The sequence below is a fragment of the Lepidochelys olivacea genome, assembly GCF_965140295.1.
Source record: "Lepidochelys olivacea isolate rLepOli2 genome assembly, chromosome: 2".
In the NCBI taxonomy this organism is placed as follows: domain Eukaryota; kingdom Metazoa; phylum Chordata; order Testudines; family Cheloniidae; genus Lepidochelys; species Lepidochelys olivacea.
The window spans coordinates 230,053,255-230,073,462 of record NC_140412.1 but is presented as its reverse complement, the minus strand read 5'-3'; the positions used below and the strand labels follow the sequence as shown (position 1 = coordinate 230,073,462).

Genomic DNA, 20,208 nt, shown 5'->3' with positions numbered 1-20,208 from the left:
AGTACTGTTGATTTCCTCCAGGGCATTTCTATGGTGCTCTGATCATACTATGAGTGCTTAATCAAACATTAATGAATTTAGCTTTAGAATATTCTTCTGAGATAGGGACGTGGTATTATCCCCATTTTATAGCTGTGGATCTGAGGCACTGAGAAACTAAGGCAAAAACAGTCCCAAGTGTCTACTGATTTTTGGGTGTCTGACTTGAGACATCTAAAGCCTGATTTTTTTCAGAGTCCCTAGCATTTTTACAGCACCTTATATGTTCAAAGCACAGTGCCCCTCTCACCGACTTCAGTTACAGTTGTGAACACTTGGCCTTTTGCAAATCTGGCCCTAAGTATCTGTAGTAGGGCACCCAGAAAATGCGGAACACAGAATTAATTAGTGGCCAACTGTGAACACTGGTTTATGTGACTTGCCCAGCAACAGATAGGAACTCTGTAGTGGAGGCACGGATAGAATCTAGTTCCCCAGGGCAGCATTCAACTTTTTTCTTTTTGCAATCCCTTACCTCGTTCACTAGACACCTTCCAACTTCTGCAACAAATGAGGCCAGGGTCCTACAGACAGCAGCTTCTTTCACTACGCAACCCTGATTCATTCCCAGAGTTCCATCCTTTGTGCGCACTGAATGAGGCGAGGTAGAAGAAATAGTATGTGATCATGTAGTTAAAGACTGAATCATTAATGCATGCACAGAAAGAGGCTCAATTACGATTACCCAGGCAATCTTTACTCTGGTGTTCTTAACTTTTGCGTGTTTGACTTTGCAACCTTAATATTCTTTTTAACATAGGTTAAAAAGCCGTGTTAGTCTGTAACAGCCGTGTTAGTCTGTATTCGCAAAAAGAAAAGGAGTACTTGTGGCACCTTAGAGACTAACCAATTTATTTGAGCATGAGCTTTCGTGAGCTACAGCTCACTTCATCAGATGTATGCCGTGGAAACTGCAGCAGACTTTATATATACACAGAGAATATGAAAAAATACCTCCTCCCACCCCATTGTCCAGCTGGTAATAGCTTATCTAAAGTGATCATCAGGTTGGGCCATTTCCAGCACAAATCCAGGTTTTCTCACCCTCCACCCCCCCACACACAAATTCACTCTCCTGCTGGTGATAGTCCGTCCAAAGTGACAACTCTTTACACAATGTGCATGATAATAAAGTTGGGCCATTTCCTGCACAAATCCAGGTTCTCTCACCCCCTCACCCCCCTCCCAAAAACCACACACACAAACTCACTATCCTGCTGGTAATAGCTCATCCAAAGTGACCATTCTCCCTACAATGTGCATAATTAAGGTGGGCCATTTCCAGCACAAATCCAGGTTTTCTCACATCCCCCCCCCCACCCCCATACACACACAAACTCACTCTCCTGCAGAGAGAGAGACACTACCTATGAAAATATAAATGATTTGATTTGAACTCAGTTGTTTGTTCTACTATCCTGTTTTAAGATCTTTCCACAGAGCTGCATGTAGTTAAATATAGGTGTAAATTCATTCGAAACACAGCTTTTCTTATGTACATTAAGTAATAACTAGGAATCAGATGTAATAAAGAGTAATTGCTCCTTCTGACAGCTGAGCATTGAAACTATGTGCCAGAACCTGCCAGAGTCTATTGTAGAAATTGTTAATTGTGTCAGTCCTTTTGGAAATAGATGTTTTCCTGAACACACCAACAATACAATAAGGCAGTAAATCTAAGTTTGACCTGCTTGTTATTATTGTGAGCCCTGAGTATGTCAAAGGCTTTTCACCAAGTCAGGGTTATTAATCAAACCTGACTCTCTTATTGATCCGACCTCAAATGGTTGGGCTATACGCCACCCTGTTTATATATTGCTGTTTAATTTGCAGCCACCCTGCGTGCACTCTATCTAAGTGACAACGATTTTGAAATCCTGCCGCCAGATATTGGGAAGCTCACAAAGTTGCAGATAGTAAGTAATTTATCTAAATTCTTGGAAAATCAATTCACTTTCGCAGCCCTTGTAGCAGTAGAATCTAGGCAATTTGAGAAGTAGTAGGGTTTGTTTTTCAGGAATAACCACTACACCTGTTACTGTTTCTTGTTTATCTTGTAAATAAATTGGAAGAATTGAGTGTTGGGGGGCAAGGGGTGGGCAGAGAGTAAGTGTTCTCTTTTAGGCTGCTTTATTTTAGCTGAACATTGTTCTGACAACTTTATATTTTCTTTTAGCTGAGCCTTAGGGACAATGACCTGATATCACTGCCTAAAGAAATTGGTGAACTCACTCAGCTTAAGGAACTTCATATCCAGGGAAACCGTCTTACTGTGCTGCCCCCAGAACTAGGTGAGATGGTAGATGGTTTTGTTGTTTTGAGTAATAATGATTGACACAATGTGCTTCCTGTTGATAACCTAAACCATCCGTTGATCTCCAAGAAATAGTCTTTGCTGAGGCTATCATTGCTGCTGCTATCTGTTTGTTCCCCCAGATACACACACTCACTTTCTCTCTTGGTGTGTGTGTGTGTTTGGGAGAGGAAGGGCTCGTGTTTGTCATGTTGCACATTTGGCTGCATTACTTGTTCCCATATTATATATGACCTGTGTATTAGTCAGATTGCAAAATTTGCATACCGCATTCTGCTTTCATAATTTCTTTTAAAGACGTATTTTAATTGTCTGGAACTGGTTGCGTTGAAATCATTGCTATGGTCAGCAAAACAGAAATTTTGAATTTTCAGTGCTCGTATAGAAGTGGCTTTCTTGAGCCTGTTTCTGTAGAAATGGAAGTTTGGTCAACAAAAGCCTTATCTTACTAAGTTTTTTTTGTTTTGTTTTTGTTTTGTTTTGTTTTTTTAAGTCTACATTTTCATGTCACCTTTATTTTTTTGCTGATCTGACAACTTTCCATCTAAACAATTGAACCAGCAGATGAAATATGGATTTGTGATTTCTACCATTATCACTAGTAACTTAATTTTCTTTAACCAAAAGGTAATGGTCTTCATTAGAAACTAAAAACTCTGGGTGTGGGTGGCACATTTGCATTGCACTAGTGCATTTTGCGTTCTGGGCATTGACTTCAGTGCCCGTTTTCGCAAAATCTCCATTTGGGTTAGTGTGTTTTATGATACCCTTTAAATATGTCTTTTGGTATAAATATGCAGCAGGATCAGTTATCGGTTGCTCTCCTTCTGAATTTTGTGTCCTTGTCTCTACCAACTCCTATCCAACTAATTGCTGCTGACACACACGCATGCGCGCACACACTCTCGTGTGTATACACATTCTCTCGCTTCACGTGTGTGTGTGTAATCTGTGTAATAGATATATTAAAAAAAATGGTATTCTAATCTAAATCCACATCTTAGTTTACACATGTCAGTAAGCTTTGTCTTAAAGCCATAGGAAAAGCGTCTGGTCATCGTCTTCGAGTGCTTGCTCATGTAGACTCCATTCTAGGTGTGCATGCACCCACGTACAGTTCTCAGACTTTTGCCTTAGCGGTATCTGGAGGGTCGGCTGTGGCACCCCTTTGAGTGCCACACTCGTGTAGTTATATCGGGTGCCGCTGGCCCTGTACCTTCCCAGTTCCTTCTTACTGCTCATGGTGGTTGGTCAGAGCACCTCTCTCCTTTGCTTTGCAAGTGGTGAGCATTTACTTGACTCTTCGAACTTTGGTGATTCAGCTGTAAATAGTTGGTTTTTATTGCAGTTTAGTTAGTAAGTAGCTGTTAAGTACTGTAATTAGTCAGTGTCCCAACAGGGACTTTGCCCAAGGCAGGGCATGCCCTGGTCTCCGCGCTAACTGTAATGGGCCTATGCCTGTTAGCGGACCCGCTTGGTAGCTATCTGAAGTGCCTGGGGGAATCCCACATTAAAGAAAAGTGTTGCATCTGTAAGACCTTTGGTCCCAGGACACAGAAAGAACATGATATTAATTTGAGGGCCCTCCTCCTGGAGGCCGCTCTTTGCACAGCCGGACGCAACACCCAGCACTTCGGCTTCAGTGCGCAGTGCAGCCCGGCACTGGGTTCTACCCGGCACTGATCCCCTTCGCTGGTACCCAAGAAGAGGGACCCGGCACTGAGCAAGTTGGACCAAGGGGCATAAGGTAAAGAACCCTGCTCAGGCTGCCTGCCCACGCCAGAGCTGCAAGGGGGAATGTCTCCAAGGGGACCTCTTACCCCCTAAGGGATCCTCCACTGACTCTGGGGAGCAGTAGGGGACCCAGACTAATGGCACAGTCAACACCATCTCAGCTCCCAGTGCCCAGAAAGCAAAGGACTCTCCCACTGCAGCTGGTACTGCATGCAGTGATGGACCTGGCAAAACCTCCCTATGAGGGCAAGCTAGCTGTGAGGGCTTCCTAGAAGGCGAGTGAGCACCACTGGTCTACGGAGCGAAAGCAGAGCCCTTTCTTCCCATGCCCTTGGTCTCCGCATCAGTTGAGGTCACCGGTTCAGCCACCACAGATCACTGGTACCGCACTCCCGGTCTCCGCCCTCGTGCCGAGTCTCGCCCAGAGAGAGGTGCAGGTCGCCGTATAGTCGTCACCGGTCATATTTGCTCCAACGAGCACCATCACAGAGACCTCAGGGATGCTCCCCAACACGGCACTGTTCCCCCTGCTCCCAGCACCGGTCTGACTATTCGAGGCACTGGTCACCCACGGCGACAGTAAGCTACAGGACTCGGGTGTGGACGGTCCTGCTCTGGTCACCGGAGGAGGATTTCTTCAGCACGGAGAGGGAGTTCAGCCCCTTGCCGAGACAGCACTGTCGTGACTGGGCTCCTGAGGTTACATCCACCTCAACGATGCCAACCTGGCAGCAGGGCCAGTGGCCAGCGCAATGGCCTTACCGGAATGCTGGGGGTGTGCTGGTTATGCTGATGCCCCCATCTCACCAATTGTCAGTCGCCACATTGGACAAGTTCCAATTGGCACCGGCAGCACCGGGCTTGGTGCATGAAGCGTTGGCGGGCGCTGAGATGGAAGAACAGGTGCCCACCTCAAGGCCCCCTTCCCCTGCAGAGGATGATGCCCTGGGTCATTCTCCTCCTCTCCAGAGAAGGCAGTGGCGGGGCCCTCCCATACTAGGCCACCAGACGACTTTAACGAGCACCAAGCCCTGCTCCAAAGGGTGGAGACTAACTTAGGTCAAGAGGCAGAAGAGACGGTGGAGCAATCAGACACTTCGTTCAATGTGCTCTCTGCATCCACCCCAGCACGTGTTGCACTCCTGGTGCATGAAGGGGTCCTGAACATTGCCAAAGCCATGTGGCAAACCCCATCCTCCATCCCGCCCATTTCCAAGAAGGCTGAGGAAAAAGTGTGTGTGTGTGTGTGTATTTTTGTCCCTGCCACAGAGTTCGAACAATTATCTCTCCTCCCCCCCCCCCCCCCCCGAGGTCATTGGTTGTGTCAGCAGCCAACGAAAAGGACAAGCAAGGGAATGCTAGTTCCACCCTCAAAAATAAGAAGGCCAAGAGACTGGACCTTTTTCAGAAGCAAAATTTATTCCACAGCCAGTCTCCCAATTCCGAGTCATGAACCACCAGGCTCCACAAGTTTAAGGACTCCATGCCCTAGGAGGTGGCCAAAGAGTTCAGGACCCTTGTTGAGGAGGGTACTGCAGCGGCTGGGTGCTCCCTCCAGATGGCCTGGGATAAGGCTGATTCTGCGGCCAGGGTGGTCATGAGGCGCAGTTCCTGGCTTCAGACCTCAGTCCTATCCCAGGAGATGCACTTCTCGATACAAGATCTCCCATTTGGTGGAGTTGGGCTGTTTTTGGAACAGACCGACATGAGGCCACACGGTCTGAAGGACACTTGGACCACCCTCTGCTCCCCTGAGGATGCATACTCCTCGGTCAGCAAGGAAGCAATTCTGGCTGCCCCCACTGCCAAGGTCTTGGCAGCTGTGGCAGGGCTCTACGAGGAGAAGAGTTTTAGTTGCCGCCACCCTTCCTCCTCCTGTTCACCTGCACAACTTGGCTTGGTGAACCACCACTGGGCAAGAAGCAGGTGTTTTGGGCTCACACTCAAGAGCGGCACCCCAGTCACCTCCTTGGATCCGCCCCATCTTTTCCTCAGTTGTCTCCATCCCTACCCTTTGGCCTGGTCGAGAGTCACCTCGGACCCCTGGGAGCTAGAGATTGTCCCGGGGCCACACCCTTCAGTTCTTCCCCTCCCCCCACCTCTCTTCCCTGTCCCTCTTCAGGGACTCTTCTCACGAGCAACTCCTCGTTCAGGAGGTAGACAACCTCCTACAACTGTGGGAGGTGGAGGAGGTCCCTCAGGAAATGAGGGGGAAAAGTTTCTGCTCCCTCTATTTCCTGATTCCAAAAGTAAAAGAGGGCCTAAGACCCATTCTGGACCTGAACAACTCAAGAAGTACCTCAAGAAGTTGAAGTTTCGCATGGTTTCACTGGCCTCCATCATCCCTTCCTTCCATCCGGGAAACTGGTACGTGGACTTGAAAGAGGCTTATTTCCATATCTCTATTTTACAAGGACACAGACGGTTCCTTCATTTTATGGTGGGCCAGCACTATTTCCAGTTCACTTCGCTTTCCTTTGGCCTCTCCCCAGCCCCGCGGGTATATACAAAATGTATGGCCCCAGTAGCCATTTACCTGAGGCATCAGGGAGTCCAGGTCTATCTTTATCTTGACGATTGGCTCATCAAAGGCAGATCGCGGAATCAAGTGCAGAGCAGCCTCAATCTGGTGCATTCTACATGTCCTGACCTGGGCCTGTTAGTGAATGAAAAGGAAATCTACCCCCATACCAGGGCAATGGAAAAGTTCATCGGGGTGAGCCTTGATTCCTCGTGGGCCAGGGCATTCCTTCTGGAGGCTTGTTTCCGAGCCACGTCGGACATAATGTCCCATGTAAGGGGCCAGCGCCTGCACTTGTCTAAGGTTGCTAGGCCACATGGCTGCCTGTATTTACATGGTCCATCACCTCTGGCCGCTGCAGGCATGGTTGGAGTCTGTCTACATCTCCAACAAGCATGATCTGGCCCTGGTAGTCAGGGTACCAGACCACATCCAATCGTAACTGGCGTGGTGGTTGGACCCCACATTAGTGTTGCAGGGAGTCTCCTTCGCGCCCCCATCCCTGTTACTAACTCTGGTGTCGGAAGCCTCGGACCTGGTCTGGGGACCCCACCTGGGCAAGTTCAGTACACAAGGGTGCTGGTCAGGGGTTAACCGCTCCCTCCACATAAATGTCAGGAGCTCAGGGTGGTTTGACTGGCCTGTCAGAGTTTTCAGTCCCAAGTGGTTCAAGTCCTGATGGACATCACCGCCACAGTGTTTCATATCAGGAATTCTCAACCTTTTTCTTTGAGCCCTCCCACGCCCCAATATGCTATAAAAACTCCACAGCTCACCTGTACCACAGCTGTTTTTCACATATAAAAGCTAGGGTCGGCGTTAGGTGGTAGCAAGCAGGGCAATTGCCCGGGGCCCTACACCACAGAGGGCCCCACATACCTAAGTTGCTAAGTACCACCCTGAAAACTCTGGGGCTGTATGTCCCAGGCCTGGCATGTAAGCAGTTCAAATCGCAGCAGCCTCAGGGGCCAGGGAGTCAGCCTCGGCAGGACTCACCTCACAAGAAGGCCAAGGGCTACAAGTGCTGCCTAAATCATCCTCCACCACCCCCTGCTCAGTCAGGATCTACCTGGAATAAGTAAGGGCCAAGTGACAGTTTTGAGAGCGCACCCGGAGGCGACCTGCCAGACTGTTCCCCAGATCCATCTTCCCTGTTTTTTTTCCAACCGCTTTTCCTTTTTCTTCCTTGCATGGACCACAATAACCTCAGACCGCTGGGTCCTGAGCACAGTGGTGCAGGGCTTTATCCTCCAGTTTCTTTGTCTTGCCCCCCCCCCCTCATCCCCCACTTCCCTTCCCCTCTTCAAGGACACTTTTTACAAGAGTCTCCTCATGCAGGAGGTTCAAGCTGGGAGCGGTGGAGGAAGTTCCTCTAGAGTACAGGAACAAGGGGTTTTATTCCTGATACTTTTTAATCCCAAAGGCAGTCTATATCCCATTCTAGACCTGTGAGACCTCAAGAAGTACCTAAAGAAGCTGAAGTTCCGCATGGTCTCCGTGGCCTCTATCATCCCCTCCTTGGATCCAGAAGACTGGTGTGCCTTCCTCGACCTAAAGGACGCATACTTCCACATAGTGATCTTCCAAGAGCACAGACGTTTTCTCCGATTCACGGTGGGACCTGGCCACTACCAATTTACGATCCTCCTGTTTGGCCTGGCGACAGCACCGAGGGTGTTTACCAAGTGGATGTTGGTGGTGCTGGGATATCCAGATCTACCCGTACCTCGATGACTGGTCAAGGGCAGCTCCAGGTCTCAGGTCCAAAAGGATGTTGTGGTACTGCAAGCCGTGTGCCGCTCCCTGGGCCTACTGGTGAATGACAAAAAGTCTGTTAGTTCCAATGCAAAGGATAGAATTCATCGGAGCAGTGCTCAACTAGACCTGAGTGAGAGCGTTCCTGCCACTAGAAAGGTTTTGGACATTGATGGACCTTCTCACAGAGCTGTCCGCGTTCCCCCTGACTGCAGCCAGGTTCTGCCTGCGTCTGCTGGGCCACATGGCAGCTTGCACATACATTGTCCACCATGCCAGGCTCCGGATGCAGTCCCTGCAACAAAGTCTGACGATGGTCTATTCCCAGTCCAGGGATCACCTGGAAAAGATCATTACCATCCCCCCCAGCAATACTCACCTCACTGCAATGGTGGACTGATCACAAGAAGGTCTTAAAGGGAGTTCCATTCGACAACCTCCATCACTCCATCTATTTGGTGTCGGACGCCTCGGACCTTGGAAATCTCCAAGGTATGTGGTTCCCAGAGGAGATGGCACTCCACAGAAATGTCAAAGAACTCAGAGCGGTCCGATTGGCATACAGCATCTTCCTACCACATCTGTCGGGCAAGGTGGTGAGAGTCCTGACGGACAACACAGCTGCGATGTTCTACCTCAACAGGCAAGGGGAGCGTGCTCATCGGCTCTCTGCCAAGAGGCACTCCATCTCTGGAGCTTCTGCATCGACCAGGAGATCCACCTGGAAGCTTGTCACCTCCCTGGCATCAAAAACACGCTAGTGGATCACCTCAGCAGGGCCTTCTCTCACCACGAGTGGTCGCTCCACCGGGAAGTAGCCTGCATGGTCTTCCAGAGGTGGGGAACTCCAAGTGAACCTGTTCACCACCAGGCAGAACATGTCATCGGTTTTGTTCTCGGCAAGGACTCCTTCTCTGATGCTGTCATAAATATAAAGGGAAGGAGAACCACCTTTCTGTATACAGTGCTATAAAATCCCTCCTGGCCAGAGGCAAACCCTTTCACCTGTAAAGGGTTAAGAAGCTAAGGTAACCTCGCTGGCACCTGACCCAAAATGACCAATGAGGGGACAAGATACTTTCAAATCTGGAGTGGGGTGGAACAAAGGGTTCTGTCTGTCTGTGTGATGCTTTTGCCGGGAACAGATCAGAAATGTAAGCCTTCCAACTCCTGTTAAGTTAGTAACTAATCTAGCTAGAAAATGCGTTAGATTTTCTTTTGTTTAATGGCTTGTAAAATAAGCTGTGCTGGAGGGAATGTATATTCCTGTTTTTGTCTTTTTGTAACTTAAGGTTTTGCCTAGCGGGATTCTCTGTTTTGAATCTGGTTACCCTGTAAGGTATTTACCATCCTGATTTTACAGAGGTGATTCTTTTACCTTTTCTGTCATTAAAATTCTTCTTTTAAGAACGTGATTGATTTTTCATTTTTCTTAAGATCCAAGGGTTTGGGTCTGTGTTCACCTGTACCAGTTGATGAGGATTATTATCAAGCTTTCCCCAGGAAAGGGTGTGTAGGGCTTGTGGGGGATATTTGGAGGGGAAGACGTCTCCAAGTGGTCTCTTTCCCTGTTCTTTGTTTAAAACACTTGGTGGTGGCAGCATACTGTTCAAGACCAAGGCAAAGTTTGTACCTTGGGGAAGTTTTTAACCTAAGCTGGTAAGAATAAGCTTAGGGGGTCTTTCATGCAGGTCCCCACATCTGTACCCTAGAGTTCAGCGTGGGGAAGGAACCTTGACAGATGCCTTCCTCCTGTCGTGGTTGGGAAGGCTGATGTACGCATTCCCTCCAGTCCCACTCATTGCCAAGGTTCTGGCAAAGATCAAGAGAGACAGGGTGCAGGTTATCATGATTGCCCCAGTGTGGCCTCACCAGCACTGGTTTGGCACACTCATGAACCTGTCAACAGTCCTTCCTTGGCCCCTGCCCAATCAACCAAACATTCTGTCACAGGACCCTGGTCGGCTCTTACACCCTAACCTTGCGTCCCTCCACCTCTCGGCGTGGATGCTGTGTGGCTGAACCTGGAGGAGCGGACCTGTTCGGAGGAGGTCCAACAGGTCCTCCTGGAAAGTAGGACACCCTCACTTAGACTGATTTACCTGGCCAAGTGGACAAGGTTTTCCCGCTGGGTGTCCGAGCGCAGTATATCTCCCTCGTGCTCTTCCATACAGGCTGTCCTGGACTACCTGCTCCATTTGAGGAACCGGGGCCTGGCACGCTCTTCCATTAGAGTGCATCTTGTGGCCATCTCCACTTTTCATCCGCCCATCCTAGGACAGGCTGTGTTCTTCTATGACATGACTGTCAGATTCTTGAGAGGGCTCGAGAGACTCTTCCCGAAGGTATGGGCTCTTCCCGAAGGCCAGTGACAACACTGGGTTCGGCAGAGCTGTATTGCAATTTACACATCCGTGAACTCCTACCCACCTCCAAGGGTACTGCTTTGGAGTCCCCTAATATGGAATGGACATGAGCAAGCACTCGAAGAAAAGACAGTTATCTTTTTCCGTAACTGGTGTTCTTTGAGATGTGTTGCTCACATCCATCCTTCTCCACTGTCAGTTTCTGGCAAGAAGGAACTGAGGGTGGGGGGAGCCGGCAGCACCCCTTGTACCGTGCCGTGTGAGTGCTACTCCAGAGGGCGCCAGAACCAGTCCCCTACAGATACTGCTGAGGGGAAATCTTCCGGCATTGGTGCATGTGGCGACCACACACACCTAATATGGAATGGACATGAGTAACACATCTCAAAGAACAACAGTTATGAAAGGTAGGTAATCGTTTTTTCTTTTGGTGTGGAGGGAATGGGTTTTTTTGGATTTTGTTTAGTCACCATGTCTCTGTCTTTATCAGTGTAGCAACTAGTATGCTGACAACTTTTTGTGTCTCACCACTGATGGATGAAAGCTGTTCTTCTGTTTCCATAATTTTAGCTGTTTGTTTTAAAATATCATGACACTGGTATACTTTAGCCTTTTTTCAAAGCTATGTTCAATATCATTCATTTAAAAGACACCATTTATATCAATGTAATGTTCTATAGCTTTCTTATTTTAGAGTCCTGGAATTCTCCAGCAAGTGGAAGATGTCTTGTAATGAGTCTATCTAGTTTCTGTGGCTAGCTAAGGGTTCTAAACATACTGTTGTCACAGAAGTGTAATAGCAAATTAATATTATGTAATTTTACCATAAATATGTATGTCAAGGGAAACACGGGTACAAAGTTCTTCTTGAAATTTATCCAGGGATGACCTGCCAAATACACAATATCTGATGGAAACATTTGTTTAAAACATGTTTTTAGTTCCTGTTTGTCTGCATCATAAAATATGGACATAGCTTGGTGTAAGAGAGGTGGTGCTGCTGATCACGTCAGAACTACTGCTTATTAGACAACCTTTTTCTTTAATACATTACGAGGTATAACTTATGAATCTTCCAGTATTTCATGTTATGTTCTTATACTGGATTCTCACTTATGATATAATAGCCCATTTCTGTTAGATTCTGTGCCATGCATAATGTCAGAAATATATTAAATATTTAAAGAATATCAGACTTTTAGGTTAATTTCTGAACAGTCACATCTCGGAATCTAGATTTGTAATTTAGGCTTTCTGTAAGCACATTTACCACGAGAAAAGGATTATGCTTTCTGTATATATTCACTGGTTAAAATAATGAAGTGTGGTGGTAGCCCTGTAATGTATTAGCATCTCTTGTCCTCCTTTTCCCTGTTTTTCCTTCCACACTGCCTCTTTACTCTCACTGATTGCATAATGTCTCAAATTAGATTGTAAACTTCTCATTGCAGAGGCCAGTCTTATTTATTCTGGTCAGTATTTTTAGTGCTGTGTTCAGTCTAGTGGATAGAGCACAAGACGGAGACTCAGGAAATCTAAGCTCTGTTTCTGGCTCTGCCACTGGCTTGCTGGGTAACCTGGGGCAAGTCACTCTACCTCCCTCTGCCTCTGTTTCTCCTTCTATAAAGTGGGAATGATAATACTGACCACCTTGGTAAGGTGTTATGTAAGAGGTAGGTATTATGAAATACTTCACCATTTATTGTAATAACTTACTTAGCATCTTTCAGCCAACTTCTGCCTTCTTAAACTCATAAACAAAATCATATAGTAAAGAGAACTGTGCAAACCGCTTTGTGCTGTATGTATTGAACAAATGGCTTTTTAACCAGCAGATGTTGTTTGCATGAAATGGCAGTAGCGCTGTTTGATAAAAAATAATCAATCTCTCTCTCTCTCTCTCTCTGAATTTCAGGTGGAGAAGGCATTTGACTTATGAGGGTTAGTGGTCTGGGGCCTTGCAGAAAAGTGAGTCTTTAGAGACTCAGATGTTAATGGATGGGCACAGTATAAATACTAGAAGAGGACAGAATCTATTTAAATGATGAGAGGGAGAGGGGGCTTGGTGAATTGGGATAAGGTGCTCATTCAGACGGGGGAAGTGTGGAAGAAGGCATAAACAAATGAGTGGGAGAAGGAAAGGACGGGGCAACAGGATAGGACTCACTGGTGAAGTGAAGGGAGTAAAATGTTGACTTGGAAGAGAGAATTGTTAACCAATTCAACTTTTCAGAATATCAATAAAGATTCCATTTGGTACTGAGTATGGCATTATTCAATGTGTTAGTCAGTGAAGAGTCGAACCAGCCTGTGTTTGTATTTAGCAGGGACTACCTGTCATTTAATGTAAGAAAGAAACAAGGAAAGAACAAGTATATTCTTGTCCAAGAGGGAACAAAAACGCACCTCATACCGTGTATTGGTTCTCTTGATTAGGAGGCTTGTCTGTAAATACAGTATGTGTAACTGATGAATGCAGGAAATGGCTGGGGGTGGATGGGTGGAATTCACAGCTTGTTTTTATCATTTGTCTCTCCAAACCCAGTTCATGAGGAATGGTGGTGGGCAGTCATATATAAACTTTAAAGAGGTGTTGGCATTTTTTCCTAGCATTTAAAAGGTTATGTGCGGCAGTGTGAGACAAATAAATCATGATTCACTGCAACAACAGAGTTGCAGTCAGTTATATAAATTGCCAAGGAAGCACTAAATCTGTCACTTTGTGTATTCTGACCATTTAACAATTGGAATGATGCTTGGAAAGAGAGCTGAATAGAAACCAGGAACCAAAGCAAAGTGGCAGATGCAATTAGTAAGATCAATGGTTGGTGTTTTGAAGTTCGTTGTTTGGTCATCTCAGTGGACCACTATAAGTGTGATGCTATCTAAAAGATTACAGTAATGGGGGAGAAGGATACCAAGCAAAAGACTAGTGTGTAGCACAAAATCATTGATAAAGCTGCAGTCATTTGTGACTGAAGAATGAGAATACGTGGTTTGACCAGTTCCACAACTTCACTGAAAATGTAACCTGTTTTAGTTTCACTTGTTTCAGACCTAGCAAATATCATAATTTAAAAAAAAAAAAATCTTACCCTAATGATATCCTCTTGTTAATCTGAAGTCTCCACAATTGGCTTGCTTACAAGCATGGGAGAAACAATGGATTTTCTACACGAGCACGTTTAATTAAGTTATCAACTTTTTCCAATCTGGGAATCAAAAACAGTTAGATTTTAGAAATGGCATTGAGTGTTGTATTAACCTATCAAATCATTTCCCCATACCAAGGAAAATACCAGGCTTGTGATTATGAACTTTAATTCATATTTGCAAATCTGGGCATTTCTTTTCCAATTAGTCTTTTCAACAGCTCTGTTTGTGAAGCTGGCCCTTTTTTTACCTTCATTGCGATGTAGCATTCATGTAGCTAAATATGCTATCCTGTAATTACCTTTTTCCCTTACAGTGCAGGAAAACTGAAAAATCCTCAAAGTAATGCTCCCATCACTTCTAAATTTTAAATAGCTAAATTATTTTCTTTGAGTAAAGGATCAAAGTTCAGGGATTTAGCACAAGGAATCTTATTGAAAATCATCTATTCCAGTGTGTATCTGCCGTATGAAAGAACTTTAAAGAGCCTCTGGTCTGAAATCTGTAATTTAAAATTGTGTGCAAAATAGTGTAGTTGTTACAGTTGTGTATGCACATGGAGCCTTTCACATGCACACAGAGATTCATTAAGCAAATGCCCATGCAGATATAAGTGCTCAGTGTTTCAGACACACCTTTTGGCTTCATTCCTTTCAAAATTTACCCCCTAAAGTCAATAATTTAGACAATTCCTAAAACTAATCTTTCTCTCATAGAATATCAGGGTTGGAAGGGACCTCAGGAGGTCATCTAGTCCAACCCCCTGCTCAAAGCAGGACCAATCCCCAACTAAATCATACATACATTGCTACAGTCTTGCTACACATACATTTTGTGATCATTTGGTGGTTAAGTTAGAATATATCCACAGTTGAGCATAAAGCATAATATACCCAGAGCTCTATATGTACTTGTGTTCAGGTCTCACATATCATAATGTCAGGTAACGAATTTCCTTTAGATTTCATAAAATAAGCAGAGGTAGGCCTGGTTAACACTTGGATAGGAGGTCTCCATGGGAAACCAGTGTGCTCCAGTGGTGATTCAGAAGACAATATTTATCCCTGTGAATACACACTGTGCTAATGCCTCAGCATGGTGTCGAATTTTTTTATCCAAACAAAATGAAGGCAAAAATTGTATAGATCTCTAAATGGGGACAGGAGTGGTATGGAGTGTTAAACTGTAGAATGTCAGGAGCTGTTCCATATCAGTCATGTGGCCACTATCTCACACTCTTGTTTATCCACAAGAGTGTCATCATAGGATGAGTGGGAGTTGGGAGGAAAGAAAATGGGCATTCTACCAAGGTTGAAGCCCAGAGAAGGGATTGTTGCAGAAATGTTTCAGTCCTTGCTTTGTACACCTTGGTAGAGCTGGCCAAAAAGACACGTGAGAAATGTTATGATTTAAAACAAACAAATTGAAAGCAAAAAAAAATCCTTTAAATCTTGAAATTTAAAAAACTTTGGTCAGCTCTATGCATTAATTTAATTTAAATACTGCTATTTTTTCTCTTCAGAAAAGCAAACTAAACAAAACAAGTTTCCCTTTTTAAAAACAGAACTCAAACTCCTCAGCTATCTGTATAAAAGCATCACTACGTCCCCCACCAGCATCACAGCACTGTTCTGCTCAGGAGTACTACACTTGGGCCAACACAGTCACTTGGTACTAGTGAGAAGCCCGAGTATCTTGGGAACATTGGGATACCAGCTTCTAGGTCATTACTTTGGAGTGGCCGTTTGGTAAACTAACATTTAAAAAGTCGCCCTAGAGTTGTGCCCTGGATTTGGAGTTAAGGTGTAGATGGAGGACCGCATGAAAAGCATCACTGAACTTCATAATGTTCCTGACTTGTGGAAAATGACAATTTATCTTTCGAGGCCCTCAACCTGATGCTTATTAGTTAAAATATAATAGAAAAATTGATTTAATGGTTTGGACCGGAATGAGTGTTAATTTTGAGAACATTTTTAGACATGTTTGAGTAATACAGTTGTGTTGCTTGATAAGAAATGTTGGCATGTTTTTCATTTCAAGGCAAGTATAGTAGCTGAGACAATGTTGAACACTTATTTTGAAATTGATTAGCTTTCAAGCTGATAGCCTTCTCCCATTGAAGGGACACTGCAGGAGTCTCAGGTAACTGGGAATCCTGTAGGGTTGGGTGGTAGTTTTAGATGTTGGTAAAATATGTAAGCCATTTCAAGGTAAATTGGGTTGCTGATCCTGTAAGTCCATAATATTGGATGTTTTGTTAAAACTTCTTGATATTAAACTCCTTTGACATTGCATTAATTCATTTTCTTCCAAGAAAAGATGCTCACCACAATGGGCCTGTGACACAATATTCTTTGATTCTTGCTGATGTCATGGATGCATTTTGCAAAGCCATCCATTTACTAGATGGGATCCCAATAAGCCACTAAACATGTGAAAATGTCAATCTGTACTGAATAAGATATTGAAATGCACAACAAAAGGTTGCTAAGACAGTTAAAATCTTCCAGCATAGTATTTGACCATTCAGAGAGATCACTGAAACTATTTTGTACATCTGCATTCGGTAAAAAATCTGTTTCACTTACACCATGAATGGCAGGTAACAGAATTTACCAAGACTTCAGTTTTCTTTAGATCGCTTTAAAAAGAAAAAAAATTCAGATTAATCTCTTGGATTCTTGTCAGAATGCTGTTTCTTCTCCATTCCCCTATTCTACCCACACAGAGGCATCAGCATCGTTGCCTTGGTACCTGCTCCTGAAGGATGTGTGCGGTGGAGTTTGGCTGTTTAAATAGCATGATTTGTCATCTAAAAGTACAAGTAATTAGCACGATGTTTGTCTAGTGCTACCTTGTGTACTACATTGAAGTTCTCATTTTATGGCTTTTATCTATGAATGCTAATAAGTTTACTGTTTCTCTAATCATTCCTCTAAGGTCGGATTTGTTATATATATCTGGTAGTAGAAATTGACTAGGGTTCTCCCCTTTATCTTGTAAACATAACTAACAGAATTGGAGTCACCAATTTTCCAGTGACTTGAAGTACAGAACTTTGAGTTTGTCTAATTGGCTGTTACATTTTTCTCCTGTGCTTATTGCCTGAAATTTTGTATACTGGAGAAGTTCAGCTCGTTTTATACATTCTGTTTTTTCCAAGGCTCATATTCAATCTTGACACATTTTTCAGTCAAGTCCCCTAATGCCTGACTTTCCATTACGATTTGGTATCGTTATTTCATCTGACCTTTATTATGATGTTTGAATTTCATATAAATATTTGAAAGAGGATTAAATTCACTGTGTTTTTAACACCTATGAAAAGTTCAGGTGGAGCAGCGCTGGAGACTGAAGTCTTCTATCCACAGAACTGAAACAACACTAGCAAGAGTACCAGTTTTCTGCACATCACTTCAGGATACAAGGGTTGAAATTGCAGTCTATTGACATGCACATTCCTTCCTTGGTCTTTTTGGCCCAGTTTTTCCACAGACAGAGTAGGTGTTACAAGTGCAGGTAGAATAGTTATAGGCTAGATTTAAGCAGAATAAACTTAGAGCTCAGTCTGTTTAGCTTATGAAAAAGAAGATTGAGAGGTGACTTGATCACAGTATATAAGTAAAAAGAAAAGGAGTACTTGTGGCACCTTAGAGGCTAACAAATTTATTTGAGCATAAGCTTCCGTGAGCTACAGCTCACTTCATCGGATGCATTCAGTGGAATGCATCCGATGAAGTGAGCTGTAGCTCACGGAAGCTTATGCTCAAACAAATTTGTTAGCCTCTAAGGTGCCACAAGTCCTCCTTTTCTTTTTGCGAATACAGACTAACATGGCTGCTACTCTGAAACCTGTCATTATGCAAGGCAATATATAAGTACTTTCACAGGGAGAAAATGCCAGGTAGTAAAGGTCTCTTTAATTTAACAGAGGCCAGAACAAAAAACATTGGTTGGAAGCTAAAACCAGACCAATTCAAATTAGAAATTAGGCACATATTTTTAACAGGGAGGGTGGATGTCTTCAGATCCAGACTGAATTATTTTTCTGTTAGATATGCTTCATCCAAACACAAGTTATTGCGCTCAATACAGCGGTAACTGGGTGAAATTGAATGACTTGTGATATACAGGGTGACAAACTAGATGATCTTCTGGGGTTAATCTATGAACCTATTAATCAGTTCTGGGTTCTCAAACTGTGGGTCAGGACCCCTAAGTGGGTTACAACCCCATTTTAATGGAGTTGCCAAGGCTGGTGTTGGCTCTGGGCCCCAGCAAGTCTCAAGCCCAAGCCCCATTGCCCAGGGTAGAAGCCTGTGGGCTTCAGCTTTTTTCCCCCCCAACCCTGCCGTGCCCTCCATAATCAACTCCTCTTCTAAACGTCCTGCCTTTTTGCAGGAGAAGAGGCAGATCGGTGTGCCTTCTCTTCCCTTTTTCCCACAGTTAGCAATGTGAAGTGTTTGGTTTGTCAGGGATGTGATTTCTGTGGTGGGTTTTTTTTTGTTTTGTTTTTTTTGAAATTTGAACCATTTTCCATAAACATTTGTTTTCATTATTTCAGGTCAGTTTGAGGAAATTTCAGGCTAAGCAAAAATTATGCCCACTCCTACTCCAAAATGTTGGTGAATCCAAATGATGATTACTTTTTCTGCAGTAAAAGATCTTTGGAGCAAAATAACAAAAACATAACAATACTATGTAGTCTCGCCACATCTGATATTTTGGGGGTGCTTCAGTCTAACTTCATTTTTAGTAGGTGGTATTTTCTTTTAATAATTAGAAGTTCATTAACGAGTAATATACATTTTAGACATATGTCATGGAGTTATAGGTTTTCATCTAATGCCAGAAAAGACTGAGTCACACACAGTTTATGTAGAATGAATCTTTCTATGTTGCTGTCTTATTACTTCTTTATAATAACCTTTCTCCATCTCTTCTGTTACTAAACCTTCAAAACAGGAGAGCTTCAAATCAGAGATGCTCTTACCCTTCATAGAGCAACATGTAAATGTAAATTACTAATCAACAGCATGCAAATATTCAGGCTTGCTTAAAAATTAGACTTGCTTGATAAAACTTTCTGAAATACAAACTAGTTGTTACATTCCATTTAAACAAACATCATAATCATATTATTCACGATTAATTATCTTAGTACCTATTTTATGACATAGTATTCACGATACTTCTTCCACCCTGCACTTATGCCAGTTCCTCTCTTGCTATTGAAAGAAAAGAACATGGCACTGAAGTAATAAAAATTATAAATCCTAGAGTGTAAAGCAAAGCTAAAACAAACCAAGATATACATTTTTACATATATCCGAAGTTTAGGTTTTGTGTAGTAGGTTGATCCCTTACTTAGCCGTTAATAAAATTGGATTCAGGGGTATTTATATCTAAATAAAAAAATAAAATTAATTTCATTCTTCACATTTGTGTGTGTGTATGAGAGAGAGTGTGTGTGTCCTCGGAGTTGTAATGGACAAGAACATTTAGATTTCAGTCTTAATGTCACCTGTAAGAAAAATTTGCACGATAACATATAAGGACTAATTTTGAGGACAGTAGAGTAGCATATTGCAGAAAAGGGGGGAAAGAGTGGTGAGGGGAGGGAGCAAACAGAAAAAAGTTAGTGAGATTGTGCTATAGAGCCAAAAATTATCCCTGGTATAACTCCATTGCTCTTAATGGTGCTTCACTAGGGATAATTTTAGCCCATTAAGCAGAATTGTTGAGCTGGCATTTCAGTCAGGATACATTTCTAGGCTGAGTGCCAGCTTTCACTTCTAAAATGTCACAATTGTTTAATTACTTTAATACAGCTATTATTTTTAAAGTAGTACAAATGCTCCTTAGAGTTTGTGGAGTAGGAAGTGCGTGCTGCTCTTGTTCTTCATCTTGTTTGTATTGAAAGTGCCTGGAAGTTCCAATCATGACTTGGGGCTCCACTGTACTAGGCACTGTACAAACACAAATTGGTTAGTCTATTAGGTGCCACAAGTACTCCTTTTCTTTTTACAGAACAGAAAGAGTCCTTGCCCTGAGGAGTTTACTCTAAGGTAAAAGACAACTGCTGGATATAACCAACAGAAGGAGCACAAGAAAGCAATGAGACAATACTGATCAGCATGACAGTTAGCAATCACATTGTCTTCTGCTTTATTTTCTGAAATCAAGATTCGATTGTGTAGTAATTCATTCTCTGTTTTGGTGAGATTTTGCAGATACTTGAGCAGTCTGTGAATGTTCACCCAATGTCAATTTATGCCATCAGCATTAAGGAAAAAGAAAAATATTACCTAATACTTTTAAGG

The 20,208-nt window shown here is 43.7% G+C and overlaps 1 protein-coding gene across 1 annotated transcript in view; it reads left to right on the top strand.

Moving 5' to 3' along the window:
- Window positions 1-20,208, top strand: part of RSU1 (Ras suppressor protein 1) — a 183,552-nt gene that overhangs the window by 68,818 nt on the left and 94,526 nt on the right. The window contains exons 6-7 of the mRNA XM_084621244.1: window positions 1,873-1,955; window positions 2,216-2,330. Coding sequence (XP_084477370.1) covers window positions 1,873-1,955; window positions 2,216-2,330 — 198 coding nt within the window. The remainder of the gene's footprint in view (window positions 1-1,872; window positions 1,956-2,215; window positions 2,331-20,208) is intronic.